General features: G+C 38.5%; 1 protein-coding gene across 1 annotated transcript; it reads right to left on the bottom strand.

Annotated features, from left to right (window-relative positions):
• Positions 1–569: 569 nt before the first annotated feature.
• klhl20 (kelch-like family member 20) lies at positions 570–25,430 on the bottom strand. Its single transcript, XM_055014482.1, has 14 exons — positions 25,312–25,430; positions 21,968–22,031; positions 17,837–18,094; positions 17,629–17,737; positions 16,958–17,164; positions 11,008–11,166; positions 10,491–10,585; positions 10,171–10,286; positions 9,804–9,987; positions 9,570–9,713; positions 8,662–8,795; positions 8,238–8,446; positions 7,972–8,078; positions 570–5,676 (listed from the first exon to the last, which is right to left on the bottom strand). Exons 2-14 carry the CDS (start codon positions 21,988–21,990, stop codon positions 5,592–5,594), a joined length of 1,830 nt encoding a protein of 609 aa, XP_054870457.1. The 5' UTR covers positions 21,991–22,031; positions 25,312–25,430; the 3' UTR covers positions 570–5,591.
• Positions 25,431–26,821: the final 1,391 nt, after the last annotated feature.

Below are 26,821 nucleotides of genomic sequence, written 5' to 3'. Positions count from 1 at the left end.
CAGTTTAGCGTCCTCTTGACCACGACGGTTCAATACAACACCCACATTACTGTCACCGCACCAATCCGCCTGCCCATCTCTCGCTCCATTTTCCCATCACTCGTGAACAAAACCCTGAGAAACTTGAACTCCTTCGCTTGGGAAAGCAACTCCCCCTCAACCCGGAGGAAGCAATCCACCGGTTTCTGGCAGAGAACCACGGCTTCAGACTTGGAGGTGCTGATCTGCATCCCCGCTGCTTCACACTCGGCTGCAAACCGCTCCAGTGCTGCTGAAGGTCACGGTCTGATGAAGCCAACAGAACCACATCATCTGCAGAAAGCAGAGACATGATCCTGAGGTCCCCAAACCGAACACCCTCCTCATCCCGGCTGCACCTTGAGATCCCGTCCATGAAGACCACAAACAGGATCAGAGACAAGGGACAGCCCTGGAGGAGTCCAACACCCACAGGAAACGTGTCTGACTTTTTATCGAGTATGTAGAGATTAGTTATAGACCAAATAAATGTTCATTTCTGAGAAAACCTTTCACACGATTATACACACACAAAAAAAACCTCTGACATGTTTAATTTCCCAGGGAAAAACTTTAATCCTTGTCATAGTGTAACATGGTGAATCCAGAGCAGCTGAGAGATGCTCTGATACATGAAAACAAACACCTGCGAGTACAGCCATGTTTGAACAGACAAGCTGCTACTCAGAACCAGACATCTGAAGGAAGGCTGCTGACTGAAGGCTGGCTGACAATCACAATGCATCATTAGTAACTTGCATGATTAAAGAGAAACTCCACTCAGTCTGGAAGCCAAATGTAGCTGTACTACTTTGGTCTGTAACAGTATAGTTAGCACTACGTCAGCTGTCAGGAAATAAGAGGAACAGAGATGCAATGATTAATCACTTAATCAAAAACATCAAACATCGATTATATTGTTGGAATAACCTTTAAAGACAAAATAAAGTCCAAATTATCTGATTCTAGCTTCTTAAATTTGAATATTTGCTGGTTTCTTTACTCCTCCATGACTGTAAACCAATTGGTAACTAAAGGAAAAAAGTCAAATTTCTCTGTTTTTAGCTTCTTAAATTTGAATATTTGCTGGTTTCTTCACTCCTCCATGACAGTAAACTTATTAGTAGAGTAATTACAGGGGAGAAAAAGTCAAATTTCTCTAATTCCAGCTTCTTAAATTTGTGACAATGAACTGAATATGTTGTGTTATGTTGACAACACAAAACATTTAAGGACATTGTTGTGGTCTTTGGGAACCACTGATAACATTTTTCAGCATTTTCTGACAAACTACAGACCAAACAACTAATCGATTGATCGAAGAGATGCTCAACAGACTGACAACGAAAACAATCATTGGCTGAAGGCCTGTTAAAGAAGAAAATTCCTTTATGTTTATGTCTTTTTGACTAATTTCAAACAATTCAAATATTAGGTTGACCTGCCTCCCATACTTTTAAAGCCTTTACATCATCAATAAGAAATGGAGTAAAGACTTTACCAAAAAAAAAGGATTTGAAACTCATTGCATAACATGAAAACTGAAAACTGTGCCCTTACAGCTGGAAAGAAGGTGGACTATAAGCCAGTGATCAATGTCCTAGATCAGGGGTGTCAAACATGTGGCCCGTGGGCCAAAACTGGCCCTCCAGAGGGTCCAATCCGGCCCGCGGGATGACTTTGTAAAGTGTAAAAATTACAGAAAGGACATTAACTGCAGATTGTAAATTTGTAAAATTATAAAATTAAAATAATTTAAAAAGTAAAATACTACATTTTTGTTTTTTGTCTGACTTCTGTTGTCTTTTGTCGTTTTGTGTTTTTTTTGTCTCCCTTGTTTTCTTTAATCTTATTTTTGTCATTTTGTGTTTTGCTTTATTCGTTGTTTTGTGGAGTTTTTTTGTTGTTTTGTTTCTCTTTTTTTTATTTTTGGTCTTGTTTGTGTCTATGTCATTTTTTGTCTCATTTTTGTCCTTTGTCCACTTTTTTGTCACTGTAACTTTTTTGTGTAATTTTTTGTTTTGTTTCGTGTTGTTTTGCATCTATTTTTTGTAATATTTTGTCTTGTTTTTGTTGTTTTGTGTCTTTTTTTGTCTGATTTTTGTCGTTTTGATCATAAAGTAAAATATTTTCATTCAGTTAGTCACTCATTCAGTTCCAGATATCTGTGACAAAATGTTTTGCTCCTTCCTGCACACTCTGTGATCTGGAAGTTGTAATGTGGAAATGATAAACTGAGGCATAATGTTGCTGAAATTGAACTTATTTTTCTTCAGAAATTTCAGGCTGTTCATGTTTTGTAAAAAGATAATTCATTAAATGTAAACATTTTCAGAATGTACTTTTGTTGCACTAAAACAAGAAATATTTGGAGTTGTGTTTTTTTTTTTTCTAGGTTATTATGCTGTGATTATACTGGTCACTTGAGATCAAATTGGGCTGAATGTGGAACCTAAACTAAGACGAGTTTGACACTCCTGTCCTAGACAGTAATCAGGCTGCCTAAGACCAAAGTAATAACATACATGGGCTCTTCAACTGAGTGGGATTTCCTTCTGTGGCAGTGAAAAATAAAAAAAAAAAAACAGCAAACATATGCTTAAGAGATTTTTTTTTTTTAAAAAGCAGGCAAACGGTTTTTGTTCAGAAACTGAGACACAACCGGTACAGTTTGTAACACAAGCTGCAGGGCCTTTCCTCAACGTTTTCGTTTAAAAGTTGCATGAAATGTTCAGATTCAACAGGTCAAGTGAGCGTCCCGAAGCACAAACATTCGTCTTTAAACGTGAAGATCTGCATACAGTAACTACACGATCCATAACCTCTCCTCCACCCCCCTCCCCCCTGACTAGCACAGACGACTAAACCCCAACCGAATCTAAATCTGCCACATTATCGAACATAAACGCTGACATTCAGGCTGCTTGCTCTCGAATGTGTGGCAAAACTAAAGCACAACATCTTCCCCCGTGTCCTCCTGTTTGTCGCACACAGTTTAAAGTGCAGAGCTGTGATCGACTGTGTGTAAAAGCGAGTGTGAACATGTAGTGTTGCGTGTGAAATCCACGTCTGAAATGTTTTGATTCCCCGGCTGATGATTTCCCCTCCCCATATATCTGGAAACACCCATATAAAATATAATTAAGAAACAAAAACAACAAGAAAAGATAAAATCTAAAATACATTTCCAATCACAGTGCAATAAATTCTGAGACGATTCATCCAAACATCTACTCAAACTGTGTGTTTCACATTGAGATCAGCTGTACAACCAGGGACCGTTTATTAGCCGTAAATACGCCGTTACACTGTGTGACGACTGAACCAACACAAGGAGAAAGCAGAGCAAAATAGACCTGTGTGAACAAATACTGACTATAACTGTTACTTCATTAATGCACTGAGAGTTATATTCACGTGGGCCATCTTTTTAACGACATTTTTAACAGGAAACTCACAATTTTCAGCACAGATTTCAAAGTAAGAGGCATCCAGTTCAGTAACATGTCGGATTTTTGTGATCAGTGCTGTAAAAAAGTAGCGGTTTTAGCTATAGAATGTAGTCTATAAGTGAGCTGTGGTGTCGCCTACATCGTGGTAAATCTGTCACCCAGAGGATCAAACAGAAGCCTGAAAAATGGCACCAGAGTAAGTGCGGGATGTTTTTAATTTTACGCTGAACTTCAGCACTTCTCTTCAGGCATTTCTAGATTTCTTTTCTACCTTTATTACAGTGAGACAGACACTAAAATCAGCCGTGTCCACAATAGGTTGCTGGTTTCAGTGTTAGAAAGTGATTTTACGACTGACAATTTCGCCACTTTTAATGGAATTTAGTTTAAAACCAGCGAGTTTGTGATGCGGCTACTTTGAAATGAGGAAAATTAGCTTTCAAGGGGAACTCTGATGTAAACAAATTCCACAAAAAAGACCAAAACAAACATTAAATTGATTTGAGTGTGTATCCAAATCCTCGAATCTCTTATTTCTCTGTTCCATTATTGTCTAAAAACACATCAGTAACCCACGCCGTTACACTGTGTTCCTCTGTATTTTCCTCTTTTCATTCTGACTCAGAGCCACGTACACCTTCATGCTGCCCTAAATTACTCACCAGAGTCCCAAATGTGTACTAATGTGCTGCTGAAAACAGACAAACAAAACACCAAACTCACCACTTTTTCATTTTTGAGCAACATTTGCCGGTTTTGGTCTTTTTTGTTAGAATTGTTGACAATAACAAAAACACAAAAAAACTGCAAGAATTAACCTTTAAAGCTCTTAGAAATGTGTCACTTGCCAGTTAAAGTTGGCCAAGTTACTCTTAAATGCATTATGAGTGTTGACATTCACAGGTGATTGTTGTTTGAAGCACGTTGAGACCTTGAAGATTTATCACAGAAGTCAGCAAAAAAAAAAAAAAAAGAAAGAAAAAAAGAAACTCCTGATTAGAATTAGGGGTCGACCGACTGTCCCAATTATTGGTATCATTTTATATTTTTAAACAGAATCCTGGTAAATAATTATATTTTAAAATGCACTATTTTGGCTCTGATGGAGCCGTCTTTGCTCTATTGGTGCTCTGAAGGATAAATGTTGGAAAGTTTAGCTTACTTAAACATACCTTATGCAAAACATAAATAAATAAAGGATTTTTACTGAAGTTTTCTGTGTAAGTTTGGCATTTTGACACCAAGATTTTCATTTTTGCTCCAGATATCGTTCCCAAATATCCGTTGTCTGTCTCTTTGATTACTACTAATCAGCTCTGAAAAACCACATCTGTCGACCCCGAATTTTAAAGTCCCCCCTGTTGGATGAAGTTTATTACATCCTTCTCCTGCACTTCTCTGGAGGCCATTTTTAGTGAGACACCTCAGTGTTTTCCTCTCTGGACATCCAGCTTTTTTACTGTTTAATGCTACTTGAGATGTACAGTATGATTCAAACCCAAAAGCGAACAGAATGAGAGAGCGTGGATTTACCTCTGACAGTCAGTATGCAGCGTCTCCAGGAAATAATCAGTCCCACACAATGAGGAGAAGGTTTGCTGGTCTGCTGGCTGCTTCCTTCAAAGTCACTGGTGGTCAGTGGCCAGAATTTGGGGGTTAAAGCCAAATTAAGGCTTTCACGGGCCTCCTTCAGTGACCCAATGCTTTTAAATTCCCCCCTAGAAACCTCAGACATGAGCTCATCCCCCCCACTTCCCCAGCAGCAGTCTCAGTCAAAGTGAGCTCCCGTCACACATGGAGATCTAAGACCTCTCTGAACTGGAAGCATTAAAGGTAGACTTCTGCTCTCAGTGCACTTCATGGTGACCGCGGTCCGTCAGCGAAGACAGCCAGGGTGTTTTTAAAGTTAATGACCTTGTAGTGAGGGGGGGTTGGAGATGAACTAGAGTTCAAAAGTTTGTCCCTCTTTTCCGTCTCGCCTCCCGAAACCCCGACTCCGCCCTCCTCACCGGTTCTCTCACAGCGTCTCTACTGGAGGCACGAGAGTCGGCAAAAAGAAGCATCCATGGCGACGTGATGAGAAGTGAAGGTGTGTGAGAGGGAGGAGGGGGGAGGACAGCGTTACCATATGTGGGATTCACAGTGAGTCATTTTGATGACGCCCACCCCTCCACCTAGCCGGCGGTAGTTCATTCCTCCGTACAACCTAGAGAGAAGGTGAAGGAAAACAGATTTCAAAGTGTTCACAGTTCAAGGACACAGCAGCGAGTGGGAGAAATCAAAACACTGAGAAAGTGAATTTTAACTGCTAATTACAGTTTAGCAAGTCTGTACTTATGAAGGCAAAATGATGTTCACATAAAGCCTTGATGCTTTAATTAATCATAGAGTCTCTCATTTAAAAGTCATTTTTGTAAAGCTGTTAATTTCCAATTTTAGCACAAAACAAGTGAGGAAATACAGTTGTGGAAAAAAGTTTTCAGACACCCCATACATTTGCATGCATATTGCATTAAGAATCACTCTTAGGTCTTCAAGTGCAATTTCTTTTAGTACAATCACAGCCATAATACTGAACAAATCCTAAAAAAGACCAATAAAAACTTGAAATTCATTGGTTCCATAAAAATAACACATTTTGAGTATTGGGTTATTTTGGTAGATTTTAGTTTTGTTAGTTTTTCTTATAAACAATAAACAAAAAAAATATCATTTCCATTCGTTTGTGTCTGTCTAATGCAGCCACGCCTTTGAAACACAAAAAAGATTTTTCCACAAATACTTCATGATAATATTTGAGATTGTGTAAAATTTTAATAGTATCCACAAAAAAAAATTCCACTACTGTATTTTTTCTAGATAATAAATCACATAATGTTCAATATGCTAAATTTATTCTTCTATGACAGCAGGAAATTAAAAGAGATGCTTCAGATGCAAACCTTAAATAAATATTATCCCAACAAACATGCATCAACATGCAGTTTTACAGATAAAATCAATTATATTTCCTTCCATAGTGGTTGAAAATTATATCAGTGACATATCTATAAAATCTTACTGTGAAAATTCAAGTGTAAAACACATTGCCAGGGTGAAATTTCACTCTACTGTTCACATACTTTTGGATATCTATTAGGGATATCCGATATTGACATAAAAATGTAATATCGGTCAATGTCGTTATCTGTTTTTTTTCCCATCATGAAAACCAATAAAATAATGTATGGATTTCGCCAGCATTTACCGGACTCATAGAGTGAAGGAGTGAACTGCTGTTTGAGACAATTAAAGAAAAATAAATATGGCATTTTTTCCATAACTTAGGTTGAAGTAGTTTTTCTTATTTTTCACAGTGTTTACATTTAGAAAGCCTTGTTGCATTTGAGAACACATCCAATGGGGCATCAAAACTAAATGAGGCATGATGTGTTAATTCCACCACAGGAGATATGTGATGTTTCCTAAAATTAGTTAAATAGTCCACATATATCGGTATCTGTTGATATCGGAATTGGAAATTGTGAGCTGGACAATATCGGTTATTGGCAAAAAAAAAAGCCAATATCGTATATCCCTAATATCAATATAAAAAATGCAAGTATCTATACGCTGTAAATGGTGTAAAGTGAAAGCTAAAGTTCGTCACTGCTTGGTTTTGACTTCAAATTCAAAAGCCTCAAGTAGAAAAAAACATCAGTTTTTTTATTGTATCACACTCTGAGTTGTGCTGTCAAACTAAAAAAAACTTAAAATGAACATTTCTAATTAGTTTTGCATCGAATGGCTTACTCTCAGAAGAAAAGCTGAGACACATACTGAAGTTTACATACTAATTACCAACAGTGAAAATAACACTGCCTAGAGCAGATGCTGCTATTGTCAAATATTAGATATCAGCCAGTCTCTGGTGTCCATACAAACGAACTGTGGCTGTAATTGTAGCTGCAGACAAAAGCAGTCTGTGCACTTTTGGATGTGTGACAACTCAAAAGAAAGTAAACTGCCAAGATGAACAACATAAACATCAACAAAAACTCTGCCAACAAAAAAGCAGCCAATCTGCAAAACTATTAGTTTTACTAATAAAGCACCGCAGGAGAGAAGAGCTCATGTGGCTAGAAACTGCTCAGCATCCTCCTGGATAATACTGTTTATATCTAATTAGATTCTATCATTTTAATTGTGCTTTCTGTAATTTTACTGCCTTTACTATTTGTGCACAAGACACTTATTGCATGTCAGTCCATCCTGGAAGACAGATTCCTTCTCTGCTGCTCTTCTGTAGGTTTGTTTTCCTGTTTTTAGGGAGTTTTTCCTTCACCAGACGAAGTGACAAAGGACAGAGGTTTTGGAAGCAGCTTTAAAACTAGCAGCATCTGACAGTAAACTGTGGTACTGAGGCAGATCTAAGTATTGAAGAGTGTCCTTTTATACAGTATTTGTTCCAGAATTGTATGTAATGTAGTCTAATGTACTCCTGTTATAAAGTGTCATTTACCTCCATGTGTTGGCGTCAGGGTCGTAGACTTCTATAGTTTTGAGATACGTCGTTCCATCAAAGCCTCCTACTGCCATCAACTGACCATTAACCACTGCCAAGCCCACCTACAGACACACATAATTATACCTCTGCCTCACATAATGGACTATAGCATTGAGCAGAAGCATTACAATGCCTTAATATCCATTTTCTCAACCTAAAATGACACATATCATAAAACTTAACAAGTTAAATACAGTGCAGCTTTAGGTCCACACACTCACCCCGCTCCGTCTGGACGTCATGGCCACTACAGGAGACCACTGGTTGGTCCTGGGGTTGTATCGCTCGGCGCTGCTCAGCTCCGTGGTGTCGTCTCGCCCTCCGACAGAGTAAATCATGTCCTGGTAGACCGCACAGCCGAGGTGCTTCCTCCTGGTTCCCATAGGCGACACAGTGTGCCAGCGGTTTTCTTGAGGATTGTAGCGTTCCACTGAGGAGGAAAGAAAATTTTGGAACAAATATTAACACTCTGCATTATGTCTCAAAAACCTGATGACATTCAGTTGAGTGTGAGCGACTGTCAGTTTCTAAGTCTTGTTACTCATCTATGTGTCCTTACTGCAACGTACATTAACATTAACTTGTGTACTAAGAGCCTAATGACACTTTTGTCATATTTAACATTGTGCTTGCTCAGTACCACACCTGTGTTTAATGGTGACGTCCCATCAGACCCTCCGACAGCGTACAGGAATCCTCCCAGCACGGCCACAGCTACACCGAGTCGCCTGGTGCTCATTGAGGCCACACGAGTCCATTTGTTCTCCTTAGGATCATACCTGGAGCACGGACAGGTTGGCAGTCTATTATACACAGCCATTACCCAGAACCATGCAGAGTATTCTGTAGGATAATATGCTCACATCATGTCTGCAGTTGGCTTTTCAATCATGTTAATCATGAAAGCAGGAATAACCTCCAAGTCTGGCCTGCGCAAATAATCATGTATTATTCATGACTTCTCACATTTAAAGGAACATGATCCTGTGTTATACTGATGTTTAAAATGATGGAAAACTCAGCACACAGGAAGCTGCCCATGTAGATAAAATCACTTAGTTTCAGCTTGACAAAGTCTGACTATAGAACATCTCATTTCAGTCTTTTCCAAAGTAATTTTTGATTCCACACCTGTTTGAACTGCTTTGCTGCGGTAACTGAATGGAGACTAGAGGCTTCTCTTTGTTAGCTTTTACTTTAGCCTGCATGTGAGACGTGTAGGGAATGTTGGTTTGTGTATAGTGTAAGTGTTTTGGGTGCAATTTTAGTAATATCTTGCCTCTAGGAGATGCACTAATATGAAAAGAAGAACTTTATTTTTAGGTAGATTTGTACATTAGTAGAAACGTAAGGTCATCAAAGTAGTGCTCTGTTTCAATAAATTATAAAGATGGTAAAAACGAGTGATCTCAACAGTGAATAAAGTAACAGTGATCGTCTTTTTGGCTATAATCATAAAGACCTACCACAAGTTACAAAGTTGCAGGTTTCAGTTTGGTCATTTTAGTATGAAGGAATAGAAACAGGGTCAGGTTACGATGTACACAGTATACCTCTCTACAATGTTGAGACAGGAAACCCCATCCTGTCCTCCCACAGCATACAGATATCCACCAAGCACAGCGACACCCACACTGGTACGACATGTGCTAGTTGGGGCCACGTCACTGCTCCACTGGTTGGTCTTGGGATCATATCTGGACAGGAAAAATATCGAATTTTCAGCTTCAGAAATGTGAGAGTGACTCATTGAGTCTAAGAACAGAACACTGGCGATGGAGGCAGACCTCTCCACAGAGTTGAGATATGACGAGCCGTCGTGTCCTCCCACCGCATACAGCAAGTCATCCAGGACGCTGACACCGACTCCACATCGCCGCTTACTCATCGATGCAACCATCCTCCACTCGTTGGTCTGTGGATCGTAGCGCTCCACACTGGAAATAGCATCTCCGCTGCACCAACCACCAACTACAGGACATCAGGGAGGATACAAAGAAGAATAAACACTGTAAAATTAAGATAAAACGCTGCAGGACACAGTTTTTATAATTATTTTACACAGGTAATGGTGGTTACAGATTAAGATTAATCCTCTGGAAAAGCTAAAAATATGATTTGATGTTAAAGAAAACAACAGTTTTAATTTCTGACCAGCAAAAAGAACCTCTCCACATCGAATAGGTTTCCTCGGTCGGGTTCTGGGTCCCTGCATCAGCGGCCTCTCCTGGGGCAGCAGCAGGTAATTCTTAGCCTCATCCACTAGGTCTCTGAAACAGAGAGATTCTGATGTTAACCATAAATCAATTATATTGTCTCTGCATCTTCTCCACTTTGAACCATTCATTTTGGATCCAACAAGAAAACATTCAGGTTAAGGACACCGGAAAATTCTCAGATCCAGATTTGCACCAGCAGCATTTTCCCCACCGAGAACATCTGAACGATTGTTTCCTTGCAGCTACAGCACCTACCTGCACTCCTCGTCACTCTTGATGAGAGGATCTGAACCCACAGTACCGACTAAGAACTTGGGGCTGAGCAGCGGCAGGCGGACATGTTGCAAAACCTGCAGAACACAAAACTCCACATGTCAGTACTTAAAGTGCATAAGCATGCGAGTGTCTCAACACTTCATGAACAGAAATAATGAAGACAATAGCAGGACAAACATACAAGTTAACAAGTTAAAAGAAGTGTCAAGAATGGCAATAAACCAGCAGACAGCAATGTGATAATCAAACACAGAGGTGCTAAATATAGTTGCATGCAAAAATTATTCAACCCTCCTGACATTTTTGACATTCTGGCAATATGATCAACATTACAACTGAAGGCGACTAAATCACATAAGAGGTGAACAGTTAGTTTATTGAAATATAATACCAAAGCAGAAATCGAGATTTAATTCATAATCCATCCAAAATTGCCACAGATGCAAGTCCAGTGGCTCCAGTTTCAGTCATTTTTTTTTCCTCCTCTGCAACAAACCTGGGGTAGCTGAGGTCTGCGTTCCTGGATGCTGTATTTCACCCAGGCCATCACAGCGTTGAAAACCTGCTCCTCGCTCCGCACGTTCAGCTCATCGCTGGAGATGATGTCAATCAGCTGGTTGGCAGGCAGCAGCATGAACTCCTCACTTTCCATTACCTGAGAAAACAGAGAAGATCCATCAGTAAAGGACAGAGCAGCATTCAAGGTCTGCACCCATGGATCAGCAAATCAGCCTTTGTCACTGTACAGCCTTGTGATGAAACAAGATGATTTTTTACTGACACTCCTACGATTACCATGACCTGGATGACTGGGAATCTTCACAGATGTAATCAAACAAGCTTTTTTTGGCTCCTTGTGGAAGCAATTTAAGTTTCTCAGAATGCATGAAAACAAATTTCTGCAACAACAAATATACAACCTTTCTTAATGTAAATTTTGGTAATCTTCTGAGAATGCATACTTCAAATTTATTATAATTTCAGTGTTGTACTTTACACAATTAACTGATGAGTTACGATCAATTTTTCAGGACACACACGAGTGTAACCAATCAATCAATTAATGGTGGTGGGATCCTTAAGAGTTTTTCAGCATTTCTGGTACAGACGTTTGTTACAGCACATTTTGCATTTTCGTAGCAGGAAAGCACAAGTGTAGCTGAGGACATTAAAAGTTACTGAACTGAGCTGGTTCCATGATTCTGGCTCACTGTAATGGATTACCAGGATTCTTAATGGAACTGAGCCTTTGCCAATAAAATATGGCTCCTCTGGCTTTCCTGTGACAAGTCAAAATGTGTGCTGTGAGAAAGGTCACAGAAGTTAATGATCCGAAGCATCCATTTGATTTTGTTTGCAAAGAATGTCATGACACAAACTATCCACCAGATGTAGCCGTTTTACCTTCAGATGAGGTGGATGAAGGAGCTCAGATGAAGACTCATAAACTGTCAGTGAATGTATTTTAGACTGTAGCTGCAGACCAGCAAGTCTCCACTGCGTTTTATGAACATTAGTATTCAAGTTACAGTTTGTGTTGCATGCAAAGTACGAGTAAGTGCCTTCATGCAACCAAGCTGTTCTGTAAACTCATAACATCGCTACATAAGTTCTTCATTTAGAAACAGGACAACCTCACAAAGATGGAACTACTTTTTGCTGTAATTATCTATACTACATGTCAATATCCAGTTAAGTGTTATGTGCTGGAGGGAATGTTTTGAAAACATTACCAAACATTATGAACTAAAAACAAACCACAAAAAGGTGTATACTGGCACACCCTGGCAGGTGCTGCAAATCAAACAGGAGACGAGGAAGATGTCAGTCAGTAAAAAAAAACTGTAATGAGACAACGTAAGTGAAAGCACCTGTGTGGATGAACTAAGTCTGTGTAGTAGAAGCATGGACACTAAAGGAAAAAAATAAAGAACTATACAAAGAACAAGGAAAATACTTTGTGTATTTCAAAAATGCACACTACCATTCAAAAGTTTCATGTTTTTGAAAGAAACCCATTTTTTTCAGTGATGATAACATTATATGAATCAAAAACACAGTCCAGACCTTGTTAATGTGGTAAATGACTACTGTAGCTGGAAACAGCTGATTTTTAATGGAATATCTCCATAGAGGTACAGAGGAACATTTCCAGCAACCATCACTCCTGTGTTCTAATGCTACATTGTGTTAGCTAATGGTGTTGAAAGGCTCATTGATGATTAGAAAACCCTTGTGCAGTTATGTTAGCACATGGATAAAAGTGTGAGTTTTCATGGAAAACATGAAATTGCCTGAGTGACCCCAAACTTTTGAAAGGTAGTGTGTATATTCAATACATACTACATATGTGACACACCTTTAAATATGACAGACATCTTCACTTTCCACCAAATGAGGAAAAGAAGCGTTCAGAAACCGTCACTATGTGTCTGTTTCTCTGTCAGTCAGTGTGTCAGCTTGTTTATCACACAATCACAATGTGTCACACATGCCAGAAACCTCTCACTTGTCACCTGAGGCAGCAAGGACAAGAGTCAGAAGAAGACAACAAGGCTGGCAGTGTGTCAGTTGATGTGCCAACCCACTCAGCTCAACAGTCCGAACACGGTTTCTCCTTCACACTGACTCAGAGGCAGAACATTTTTACCGGCTGCTCAAAGTGTCTCAGTGAAAAATCTCAAAGCCATATCACTTCCTAGTGGTTTTTATTCTTGGCATTTACAAGCTCTACTCAGGACTGTGTCATTATTCACTGTGCGGCAGACAGTCCCCCAAAGGTCACGTGGAAAAATTCACAGAAGCGGCTGATCTTTAAATGGAGCTAAGAAACCAGATTGTACATTTTGGCAGATCAATCTGTTACTCGTCTTCAATGAAGTATTGTCTTTGGTGAAACCAAAAACTATGGCTTGAAAAGACTGATGAAGCATGAATTCACCATTTTTCCGCTTTTTACACTTTGTGTGGTTCGTGTTGTTGCCTCTTCCGGCCTTTGGTCAAAAAACACCCACTAACAACTGTGGTTCTAGAGGTTCTCCACCCTGTGACCTCAGAGGCAATAATGACTCCTCTGGTCTGGTGAACCACGAGAACACTCAGCGTTATCAGTAGCTATATAATAGTTTCACAAGAAAAAACAAGGATGACCCAGAAACCATTTGGTTTGGCCAGTATAACTTGTATTAACCATCCAACTTGCAGCTCAGAAGTATTGTCATGAGAACAGATACTGCATGGAAACTTGTTTCTGTTATGGTCTGCAATAAGTGAAAGTACCCCAGCTATGACAGGAGCTGGATATAATACTAATTATTAATAACAATAACAATTAATAATTTATTAATGATAATTATTAATTTAATAATAATAATACTTAAATAATTTGCCTTTATTTGTCACAAATATATTACAGCACTGTGAAATGTCGCTTTTCGCTTATCGCAATCAGGGTCAGAGCACAGGGTCAGCCACAGTACAGCGCCCCCTGGAGCAGGAAGGGTTAAGGGCCTTGCTCAAGGGCCCAACAGTAGCTGCATCAGGGTTTGAACCACTGGCCATCTGATCAGTAGTCCAGAGACTTAACCATTGCACGTCCACTGCCCCCAATATAGTAGAATTATGGCATGAGTTTAAGTTGTTAATCTTATCAGCATTTCATCAAAAATTATTACATTCTGAAATGCTGCTGTTATGGTCTGTAAATTGTAACAGCTGCAACACACAACTTTATTTTGTTTAAGCTAACATAGCAGCAATAACCTCACCTGGGTGCGGTCAATACTGTTCATTCTGTTAAAATATAATGTTGTGTGTGTGAGTTAGCACAACACGTGAAGCATTGTTGGCAACATATATTCATTTGACAGATGCTTTTGAAGGGCAGGAGGATCAATGTCGGTGGTATTTCGAGAGTAATGCTTCAACTCTCAAACTTTGTTGAGTTACAGTTTGCACGTCTCTTTGGAAGCCTTAATCTTGCCTAGTTAAAGAGTGTTTTCATCTGTTTACTGTAAGTCGTCAAGAGTTAATCAGCACTGAAAGTGTTTGAACAGCCTAGTTCAACCTTGAGATTATGGAGGCTCCTGTAACATGTTTCACCTCTACAGAGAAAATAAAGAAAAAAAGTCATGGTTGATAAGCTCAAAAAGACAGTCTGAAAATGCTAACCCACCACTTCCACCTAAGCGCATCAGAAACCTATGGAATACCCTCCATATTTAATCAGCATTTAGTTAGATATAAGGACCAGACTGGACTCACCATCAGCAGATACTCAGTGTTAAACCACTCAGACTGGGATCAGAGCCAAAGGACACCTGATGTAGACATCTCTAATACCAGTCATTTACAGTTCATACAGTTAACTGCTGAACTCCTCAGAGATAAAATATAATCACTACTCACATAAGCAAATCCACTGTTACACTTCTACCTGCTGCACCTCAAAACATCATGAATAGAGAGCATGTCCTCTGTCTTTCTGCTTGACTGCAGACATTTATTCTGCTACAGGGCTATGAAACTTTTCAGAACGTGCTGCAGTGACAGCTTCCCTCTTCTGTGCCGTCTTACCACTTAACCCTGCAGTCACATGCCTCCATCTGGAGTTCACAATCATGAGTCAATAGACTGTCTGGTCTTTTTCCATGCTGACAATGCTTCGTTAAATTATAACACCAAACTCAGAATCACTCCAACAACTCTATTAGTTAGTGTGTGCACACATCCTGAGGCTTGGAAGAAGGATAAACAAACACTGCTGGAGAGAGACGCAGAAAACAAGCTGAGCTATGAGACAAGGTGAATGTAAACTGACACATGCTTCGTTTCACATGCTTTCAATAAGGAGCACCAGGCTGTAGATACACAGGACGCATGTTATTGCTTGTTTTACTGCACTAACCAAATTCTTTTGAGTTTTCAAAACTTGTTTTTACAGACACACAGGAGCACAACAAAGACTAACCATGTGGCAACAGCAGCTGACAGCAGTGTGGTAGGATAGAAGGAAGACTAAAATCTAAGTGTGGCGCTGTCTATATACTGAAAATAACTCAGCATGCATGATACTAAATTTCAGGCCATTTGTGACCTACCAATATTTTCCATCTCATTTTGGCTGATTGCCAGGGCAGATATTGAGGTATGCACATATTTATCCATTTAACTACATAAACCATCACATCTCGACTGTAAAGGAATTAACAGGTTATTAATATTGTCATTATTCTTACTGTAAAGGCAGGTGCAGATAAAAAATACGATAGTTTTTAAATGTATACATTCAGTACACTAAATAAGAAAACTAGTTAAATGTAATGTTTTTATGGAACATTTACAAACTAAACTGTAAACTTCAAGGCTGACAGGTGTTATCTTCCTGATACCGAGATCTCACTTTAAGGCCTTCATCAGCCTGGTCAATATATAATTGAGGGACTTTTGAAGTCTATGGGATATATCTTGCATACATTTTTATTAAAAGTTAAAAAAAAAAAACAATGTTTTTATGTTCATTATGATCATGTCTTAACAAATTCCAGAATTATTTATTATGGAAACAATCACTTATTAATAAAAAATTACTGGATATCACTAAAATGTCAACTAAATAACCGTCTGAATTTAATAACAACCACCTTCTAATTAGCTAAACAATAATAAAATGAGTTTATTCAGAAATAGTTTTGATTGTGTTCATTTTATTAAGTTCAGATAATCATGACAGATATTTCTTTTTTAGCAATATATCAAATTTTATATGGAAAATAACAGATTGTACCTGTGTCTAAGAAATCCCTTTCAACTAAGTTACCCATTACAAAAACACCTCTCAAGGAAGTGTGTTAATTCCAGATCACATGACCTGCTCCACATGATGTCATTTCCTCCTGAAGAACAGACTGGCAAGACTCCAAGGCTTTCTGAGTTATTTAATATAAACTATTGTGTGAGTCAAGTGTGGATTTATCGCTTGTCAACAGGTTTACTACAAAATCTTTATAAATAACTTTCAATTTCAATTTTACTCAATTGTATATATAATATTAAGAAGAATCTTCCTCTAAAAATGCCATGTGGTGTTTGGTTATAGGTGGCCATGTTGATTTTAGACCTGAAAACAGCAAAAATGTCAACTATGATACAAAAAGTCGTGTAATTCTATAATGACCCAGCCGACACCGATGATGATGTTCATCTTGCATCTCCAAGAACTGCATAATTCAAAGTCTGACGAATAAAATAACAAATGAAAGACTTAGTCTGCTTGTTTGGCTTTGAAAAATTACATGTAAATAATTAATTGAACACGCTCTAATTACATTTTACTTTTCTGCACCTTCAGTTTGAATTTCCCTGTAGCTTTTTTGTAATATTGATGCAATGCTATATGTGGCTAAAGAGCCTTACAGGACAGTGAACAGTTACACATATCTTCCTACCTCTTGGAAATTGTGTTGGGTGAACTTGTCTGCGATGCGGAGCAGCTCGCGGCAGGAGTGTGTGTCGGCGAAGGCCCTGATGCCCAGACAGTTGGACGGATCCAGCTGCCTCTTGAGGAACTCACAGCAGGCCTCCTGGATCTCAGCCAGCTGGAGAAGACAAGCTGCAGGTAGCAGGGTCTGGACGTTCCCCTCCTCCACAGTCACCTGGGAGGGCGGAGGTCAGCATCAGAGACATACTCCTTGCATTTTTTATTACAGATCTTATTGTATTCTGAAGAATATATGGTGTCTGTGGAAAGTTTTTCTCCTGATTGCTACTTTTATTATTCAATTTTGAAAAACAATTCATATCAAAGTACAAAATGAAGAGAATTTTTGTTTAATTTAAGTTTATCCTTCCAAATGTTCATAGTCATAGATAAAGACAATATATCAAAACCTTCCAACTTGCTGTCCCAGGCTTTACAAAGCTCCTTCCCTTGTTAGGATTTGTTTAAACAGAAAAAGTCCTTTGCAACTAAAGCAGACCCATATGTAAAAAATGTAGTCATGTTCAGTGGGTTCTGCAGGAGCACAGGTAGCTATCATGTTACCTCTTTTAACTAATATTAACCTGATTTTTAAATTCAGTATCCATCCGCATGCAAATGATATGCTACTACTCCTACCTGTGAGGTGTAGGCGAAGTCAATGAGCAGCTCCATGGCCCTCTCATCGATGTCGCGAATGACCACTTCAGTCTGTCTGCTCTCTGCCAGCTCTCCAGTAAACATAGCCCTGAAGAGACAGAGGAAATACAGATACAGCTTTGATACAGCCGGCACCAGGTACTCCCAACTTTGCTGTGAATAAAATAGCTAAAGTGTCTGTTCATACCTGAAATAGGGGCTACAGGCAGACAGGATCACACGATGAGCATAAATCTTCTTGGCGCCCACCACCAGCACCACGTCACAGAGCTCCCGGTGTTTTCTTAAGAGGTTGATCACCTCCAGGGTCTGCCGTGGGTGTTTGTCCGAGACGTAGGGCATGCGTGCAGGCTGGGGGACCCCTTCAGGGAGCTTGTTGGGGTCCCCCAGAGTACAGCGGCTGGTGATGTCCATTCCAGTGGCGTCTTGACGTGCGCTGGTGGTCCTTGACGTAAAAAAGATTGGCAAAAATTAAATGAGTAAAACACATACTTGGTTTTCATTTGGCATACAATATAAAACAGAAAGTAAAAATTGGAACTGAGAAGTAGAGATAAGCCTTCCTTGTAAGGAACAGATCGCAGAGTACTTTGGTTGTTGTCTGGTTGATTTTCCCCCACAGGGCTTTGTTCCTCTTCCTCTAGGCACAAACAACCAGTTTCAAAAATAATTTCACCTTTCTACCACACAGACATTTTCTAGTGGTGAAACTGCTCCTTGTATTGTTGTTAATCCATTAATACCAAGTTTGGAAACATTTGTGCAAGAAATTACAAATCGGGGAACCAAAATGCTTGTATGTGCAATTTTTTTAGAGGCTATGTTACAATTTCACGCTGTTGCTTTCATGCAAGTGCATGATGATCATTAGGCTGTTTTGAAGGTCCTCTGGTTGACATTACCAGCTACTGTGTGAGTCACTGGGGCTGGAAGCAGCACTTGTTCTTCTTCACTGGCTCAGTCAGTATCTCATTGCTGGTATCTGCACTCTGATCAGCAGGTGTGTCTGATTTTTTCCTTTTTCATCAGCCTCCTCCTCTTTCTCCTCCTTTTGTTTTTTTTTTTTTTTTTTTTAACAAAAAATGAGCAACATACCGCTTTATGTCTGGACCACTGTAACAGCTGAATGAATAGTTTTAGGTGTCAGACAGGAACAATCACAATCAATTAAAGTGTCTATAAGAGCTACACAACTAAACAAATATTAATCAAGATTTTTTGCTTCCCACAATTAAATAAATGTGATCAGCTTTGATTTTGACATTTAGTATGCTTCCCTCACAGAAAACACCAGACCTAGAAAACAGCGTAGACAGATGAAAACCCCCTCGGACATCTTATTTCAATTTTTTCAAAGTCTTTTTTGGGTTACACACCTGTGTGACTTGCTGCCTGAGAAGTAGAAGCTTCTCTGTGCGTAGCCCACTAGCTAACCTAACCTGAATGTGAGGCATTTAAGGAGCATCGGGAAATTGGAATGTATCCATAAGCTGATGTTCAGCAAATGAGGAGTTTAGCCTGTGTCCAGTTTATAACCTCTAGTGACAAGAACAACATACTTTCTGATTAAAATATTGTACAAATACTGAGTCTTAAGTCACCATCTGTCTTCACAACACTAAAACTAGGGTATACATTAAATGTAGGAAGTGCATGAATATGAGAGAAATTCTTGGTTTTAAAAAGGAAAGCAAAAATATAATTCTTGTCCTGCCACTTCATCAGTGGAAACTTTGTAGTGTGAAGCAGCAACAGCACAAAATGACTGGCCACTTAGCACAGGTCTGATACAACTGAAAACGATCAGTGCAGAGATGAAAATAAACCCACAACTAAACAACAGACATTCAGGCAAAAGCTTCAAAAGAGCTGAAGACATATTTGTCTAGAGCAGGGGTCACTAACTGGTGGACCGCGGTCCCAGATCCGGACCCAAACGCCATCTTATATGTACCCGGACCTGTAATCAGTAAATTGTAACAGGATTTAAAATTTGACAGGTCGCTTCTATTTTACCAGCGCAGCTTTTTCAGTGTTTACAGCATCGGTTATCAGTTCAGGAAACACACAGACCAATCAACCAGAGTTCAGCCATCCCACATGATGCTACTTAGCCAATGAAGTCTCTGCATTGCAGGCACTAAAAATCACACCTCTGCATTCAGAAACCAGTTGAGAGTCGAGGGACAGACAAATAGAAAAATAAATAAAGCGTCACCGAGAGGGAAATAGCCCTGCACATGCTGACTATGTTTGGCTCAACATACAGCTGTGAGGCAGCTTTCTCAACTATGAACATAATCAAACTAAATATCATTCCAAACTCACCAATGAGTTCCAAATGTGTTTGAGAATGACCCTGACACCATTCAGACCACTATTAAAAGTAGTGGCAGGGCAAGCTGCAGCTCAGTTCTCCCATTAAGCAGCAGGTGATATAGGGGGAGTGATATAAGACAGAAAAACAATGTGAAAGTGTTCAATTGTTTACAATTTTTGAGCTTTAGGTATTGTTAAAGATGTATATAAGTTGGTTCAGTTCAAGTTCTGCACTTTATTTTCAGATGTACAGTTACATCAAAAGTTATTTATGAATAAAAGTTGTCAAAATGTTTTTGAACCATACTGAATTTATTTGATTTGATGGTCAGTCATTGATTACATGCAGATGCTAATAAAACTACGAGGTTACAGGGGAGGAAACAGTGCATCTACTTCCTGCTGAGAGGCTGCTCTGGAAACTCATGTCATCACCGTTTGGTGTAAAACCTGCTGCTCAAGTGGAAAAAAAAAATCGATCTGAACTCTGTTCAACAACACAACAGCATCTGTCACACTACACATTAAGGGAAGGGATTTTATTTACCTGTTAGCCAAATTTCCACTAGTATTGGAAATATTTTAGTTCTTAAACGGCTATTAAAATGATCTATGAGTGTGTGTTTTATAGATGCATGAAACAGGAGTACTGGTGTTGCTCACACGTGAACTACAGTCTGGGGTCAGCTGAAATAAATATAGTTGGATGACTGGACGTAGGTACAGCAGTGAATGTAAACTTATCCACAGCAGTCACTTCACTCAATCTACTCCTCCATCTTTTTAGATCTGTGGCCACCGGATCAGTTTGGTTCTGAGACAGGGATTCACTTCAGATCATGTTCTCAGTATCAGCCAAAAACCCTTGACATTTCAACTCATCCACGACAGCATGTGTATTTATCATTATGATAGGGATAAACGATAGCTTCATGCTTCTGACAAGTATTTTTTATGACTCATAGTGTTCGAAATATATTTACTGCTTATGCTTTTTTCTCTCAGTTCAGTTTTTCAAAAATCTTAGTAATCTAAATATTCTTTAAAACAGTGAAAACACATTTATTCCATGACAAAACTACTTTAATGTATACAATGACGTGTAATAAAAGACCTACATTCATGTGTGGCAGGTTGTAATCTACCTCAGCTGTGATATTAAAGGGGCACTTGTCTATATGAACTACAGCACAGACATTCCGTATTTAGCAGACAGAGAGGATCTGATGAAAGACGTCATTTGCATTACAGACCACTGAATAATACTGTGAATATAAAGTCTGGTTACCTTGGCACTGCTGCTTTAATTCTGACCTTGCCATTATGTCCCCTGTGAGTCCTGCAGTACTAAAATCTTTGAGAATTGACAAAAAAAATTCCAGAGCTTTTAGATTTTTTTTTATTATAAAGATTGATAATTTGAAAAATGATTAGCTGATTGAAAGGAAAATAATCCGCTATGATTTTTAATTCTGATTTTTAAGCAACAAGATAAATAGATAAAAGTTTCAGCAGCTTAAATATAAGGCCTTTCTGCTTTTGTTTGAATTTCTAAGAGTAAAAGCAATTTTGTTGAGTTTTGGACTACTGTTTTACAGCACAAGCAAACTTCTCATCATTTTTGAAATTCTATAAACTGATGCAAACTGAGAGTCCTATAGTTAACTTCTGCCTCCAAGAGCCACTTGTTATGCATTCTTATCTTTACTGTTTATTGTTTTACGTAACAAAGCAAGAATTCTATATTTGCATTTCAGAGCACGCAGACTAAATATACAAGCTACATGAGATCTCCTTAAGAGTACATAAAACACGCACACAACAGGATCCATTCAGTGCAGCTCTTAGATTCGGTCCGTTCCCCTCATCATCCAAGCATCCAACAGATAGATAACAAAAGACATGCAGCTAGTATAGTTAAAAGACAAAGTGTCTGAAAAGAATCCGATGGATCACTGTCATTCTGCAAAACGCTCACAAACTTTGACACCACACCTACCTGCGCATTGGCTTTGAGTCCATGCACTGAAGAACAATGTTTGGTCCCACACCTTCAAGGTAACCTGTAAAAGACATCAAAACAAATTAGACTCTCTTTGTCAGTCTGTCCTCACCACAGATATAAAAGAAGTTGATAAAATGTATTTTAACGTAGCAGTGTTTACCAGAGACTTTTTCATTTACTTTTAATTCTTTGTATCAAGTTTCATGATATCTGCTTCCTGATGGAAAAGTAAAAAAACTCCCTCCTATGAGCCCAGTCTAATACTTTTTTCTTGGTTTATTCTAGTCTGGGCTGCACCTCTTTCCTGCTATCAACCAAATTTGATCTGTGGCCATTTTTCCTCAACAACACTGAGATCAAACCTGTGCAATCTACTGCAACCAAATTATCACCCTCCAGAAAAACAGGGTGTTGTAAAATGTATGATGTATGCCTCGTTGACACCGTGTAAAACAGGTCACACTCAATTGGAGGCTATAATTATCTGTAGAGAGGTTTTGCCCTCCATTAAATTAAAAGACAATTGTGCAGTACATGTTCCCTCTTCAATATAATACAGTCTCACATAACACAGTCAAAATGACTGTAATGTCACGTCTACCCTTCTCAGACACAGTATGGACAAAAACAATATACATCATAAGCTCCATAAATATAGTACATTACGTACTATAAGGTAATTAAATTGGGCTGCACAGTGGCTTGGTGGTTATATTGCTGCTTTGCAGCTAGAAGGTCCCCAGTTCGCATCCCAGCATAATAACAATAATATAATAACTTTATTTATATAGCACCCTTAAGAACAACAGTTAAAACGTGCAAACACAGAGACAATCAAGCAAGATAAAGAGGACAAGTCAGAGCAGTCAGTTAAAATAAATAGAAAAAGTGACAATAAATTAAATGAATAATTAGCTAGATTAGCACGCAAATCAAACAAGAAAAAACTAGGCAGTTTGAAAATTAAAGAACAAAATTGAGGGTTAAAATTAAAAGTCAAAAAATCTGAGAATAAAAAAAATTGGAAAGACGACATCACACCAAAGAACCAGGCAGGTAAGATTTAAATAAAACAAGAGAGAACATCTAAAATAAACAGGACATAATACAGAATAAAACACGAAAACTAAATAAAACTAAAAGTAAACTTCACATAAAAGAAAGTCTATAAAGAGCATGGATTTGCATGTGCTTCCTGTGTGGGTTTTCTCCGGGTACTCCAGCTTCTTCCCACAGTCCAAAAATATGCTGAGGTTAATCGGTGATTCTAAATTGTCCGTAGGTATGATTGTGAGTGTGATTGTTTGTCTCTATATTTAGCCCTGTAATAGACTGGTAACCTGTCCAGGGTGTCCCCTGCCTTCACCCTAAGTCAGCTGGGATAGACTCCTTTATACTTTATAAATTACTCATAATTATTGCTAAAATGGAGAAAGCATTCATTTGGATCCAACAGCTGGTCACACTGTGTATCTTTCTTCATATTAGACAGATGAGCCGATACAGAGTCAGAGTTTGGAAGCTGCAATAAATCATTTGTACACAGTAGCAGTCCTCAAGTTGAGTCCTGAGCTCCATTACAGCTGTCGAAATATTTGTATTATACAGTTGGTAAAGTAATTGTTAGATTATCATCACAGACGGACCTTTCAGTGTTTAGAAAATGATAAATAAACTAGGCTATAAGTTGTTTGGACAGTTTGAGAGGCTGCTAATAGTTTGGAATTAGTCTTTTGTTTTGGGATGCATTATTAGGTATTATACATCTCTTTGTTTACTCTCTAACCGTGTGTGAATGACAAATACCACATGCATACCATGGCTCTCTCTGTCATTGTCACTGGTATGTCTGACTGAAGCTGTGAGGAACATTCATGTAAAAGTGGCCTATATGTGAATGAATGCCATCATTTAACCCTCATGTTGTCCTGCAGGTCAAAACTGACCCGTTTTAAAGTTTGAAAATGTGGAGAAAAAAAACATATTTTCACAGTGAAACTTCTGATGTCCACATTTTCAACATTTTTGGGAAATCTCTGAACATATTTGGTAGACAAAAACAAATGTTAAAAATGTTTCTTAAGAACATTCACACAAAAAAATCAACCAAAATCAAGGAAATTTCGCTGGTTTTTGTTTGATTTTTTTGTGAATGTTCTTAAAGAAAATATTAGAAGTTTTACTGATATATATGGAATCAGTTTAGATATTTTTAGGATTTTTTTTTTGAAGATTTTTACTCATTTTGTTGAAAATATTTACAAGAATTTTCTTGCCAAATTTGGGGGATTTTCTTAAAATAAAACTTTTAAGGGAAACTTTTAAGGAATTATTAGAATTTTCTTCCTGAAGGTTTTTGCAAATTTTAAGAAATTTGGGGGATTTTTTTGCTGAATTTTTGGATTTTTTTCAGACAAGGAAACAATAATTTTTGGTGCCCATCAATAAAGACAGCAGGAGGGTTAAAGAGATGGATGGAGCCAGCAAAGTTGTCTAAAATGTGCTTGCAGAACCTCTTTTTCTTATGGCATCTTCATTTGCAGATGAAACAACAGTAAACTAAACTCTGAACACAGATTTTGAACATCAGGACGCCACAGAATCCAGCTGCCAAAACGGTTATTGCTGCGGTGTAGTGAGTTCATAAGCTTTGTGTTAAAATATCTCCAGTATTAATCCTGTCAGTTTATGTAACGTTAATACTCAGCGGTATTTCTGTATTTCTGAACGCATTCCTCGCATGACTGACACGTACTGTAGCTTAGCTCAGACTGGCTAACTGCTGCTTGTTAGCTATTTCAGATGCACAGTTGGCTAGCTAGTTAGCTACGAATCCTAATTTCCAACGGTGTGGTAAGAATTAGATCCCAGCGAGGTTTACATCTAGGTGCGGAAGAAACAAATTACCTAAACAGAAGGATTTAGGTCATCTGAGTCTAATTTCATTGGCAGAGAACTCAGAAAACGACGAAGTAACAGTAGCTAACTAGTAAATTTACACCATTTCCCGAGCATGTCTGAGAAAGCTAGGTGCTACAGCTAACACTGTTGTGGTCAATCTACAGCCGATTTCTAGCACATTATAAACGTTACAGTGACTAGACACAGCAAAAGACAGCGAGTTGCATCAATAACTATAGATATTTATGAGTTAGCCGACACGTTGGAGGTTTCTGTGGCCGTGTGAGAGTCAGTCTCACCATTAGGTCAGAGACCATGAACTGGATCTTCGAAACTGCCTGTACGTTAATTAAGTTAACACTGAACGGCGTGTATTGACAGTATTAACAGCGACAGTTAAGCAGCAAAGAAGCAGATATGTTAGAAAAGGGTTCTACCTTATATTTCCATCCCAGCCGGAGAGACAGGTCGGCTGGGTTGCTAATGTTTACAGTTTTACGCCGCTGGTTATCGCTGCTGCCTTTCTTCCTGCTGATCTGCGCATGTCAAGTGACAGAGTCACTTCCGTTTTCAAAATAAAGGCTTAAGAGATTACGTCATTGAATAACATACTGTAGTTGAACCCTAAATTATTCACTCTGCTGCGTCTGCCGGCTTTAAAGCACTTTTTTTCACATAATGTAAAAGACTGCAACTTATGCATCGTGCAGCCATTTAAGTTGCAGTTTACAACTTGTCCGTTCAGATCTTTTGACCTTTTATATTAAAATAGTACAACTGTCAAAATCATTTTAAACCACTTAAATCACTTTAAATCATGGTGCTTTGAAAGGTGTGAATATTGTTTTTTGACTTTTTATACAATTAGTATTTCTATAGATTTTAAAATTAGAAATGTTTTGTTTCTAGTAATGTACAGCAAGTGTTTGAAGAGTATATACTAACCTTTAATGTTAATGTTACCAACCTGCCTGTTTTATCTTTGTTATTTTTTGTTGTTGTATGTAAGTTGCTGAATACTTTGACTTTCCCTCGAGATGAATAAAGTATCTATCTATCTATCTATCTATCTATCTATCTATCTATCTATCTATCTATCTATCTATCTATCTATCTATCTATCTATCTATCTATCTATGTATCTGTTTGTCTGTCATTTAAATTTATTAGACATTTGTGTGAATTTTTGTCATAAATGTATGAATTCATGAGTTATGTCCAGTATTGTGATTTTTGAGTATCTCTAAGATTTTACTTTCGAACTCACTTGTGCCAAATTTGTAAAAATAAATAAATAATTAATAAAATAAAAGTTTTAAAAAATCCTGCCAGGAGTTCAAGAGAAATTACCTTCACTACAATGGGATGGACAGAGTGATGTACAGAGGGATGGTTGCACAACGAAATATAACGCCTGCAGCCTGTCCTGTCACCACTGTGGAGGCATAAAAATGTAAACAGCGCACCCAACCATGCACATGGTGTAAAAGACCTTCTTCCATTGCTCCATGGTCCAGTTCTGACCAGTAACTCTTCTACGTGATCGGACAACATAGCCAAGCCTTCTCTCTCCACAGTATCTCCTGTTGCTGGTCCACTTTTGGTAGGTACTAATCATTGCATACTAGGAACACCTCACAGGACCTGGTGTTTTATTAATGTTCGACACGTGCCCATTTTTCCTGCTATCAGCACATCAGCTTCAGGAATTGACTGCTCACTTGTGTCCTGATATGTCAACTCTTGACATGTGGCATTGTAATGCGATACTCAGTGTTATTTTCTTCATCTGTAAGTGGTTTTAATGTTGTTGCTGATCGGCGTAGATTAATTTAGAACATCATTAGCAAGTAACAGGTGGAACCTATCTTATTTAAACCTCTGGCATCTAGGATCTGATCTGAAGTGTGTAATGACATCATGTCAAGAGCTAAACTATCTCAAGAG

The sequence above is a fragment of the Amphiprion ocellaris genome, chromosome 10 (genome assembly GCF_022539595.1).
Source record: "Amphiprion ocellaris isolate individual 3 ecotype Okinawa chromosome 10, ASM2253959v1, whole genome shotgun sequence".
Classification (NCBI taxonomy): Eukaryota; Metazoa; Chordata; class Actinopteri; family Pomacentridae; genus Amphiprion; species Amphiprion ocellaris.
Note: the sequence above shows the minus strand (reverse complement) of the source record. Positions and strands in the feature narration are given on the sequence as shown.

Bases quoted from the DNA above. Each gene is read 5' to 3' on its own strand.
- klhl20 (XM_055014482.1), bottom strand. From the start codon at position 21,990: ATGGACTCAAAGCCAATGCGCAG. The intron at 11,167-16,957 runs GTAGGAAGATAT...CTGTTTTCTCAG, and splicing joins CCCAACACAATTTCCAAGAG to GTAATGGAAAGTGAGGAGTT. The intron at 8,079-8,237 runs GTGAGTGTGTGG...GTGTGTCTGTAG, and splicing joins TGACGTCCAGACGGAGCGGG to GTGGGCTTGGCAGTGGTTAA.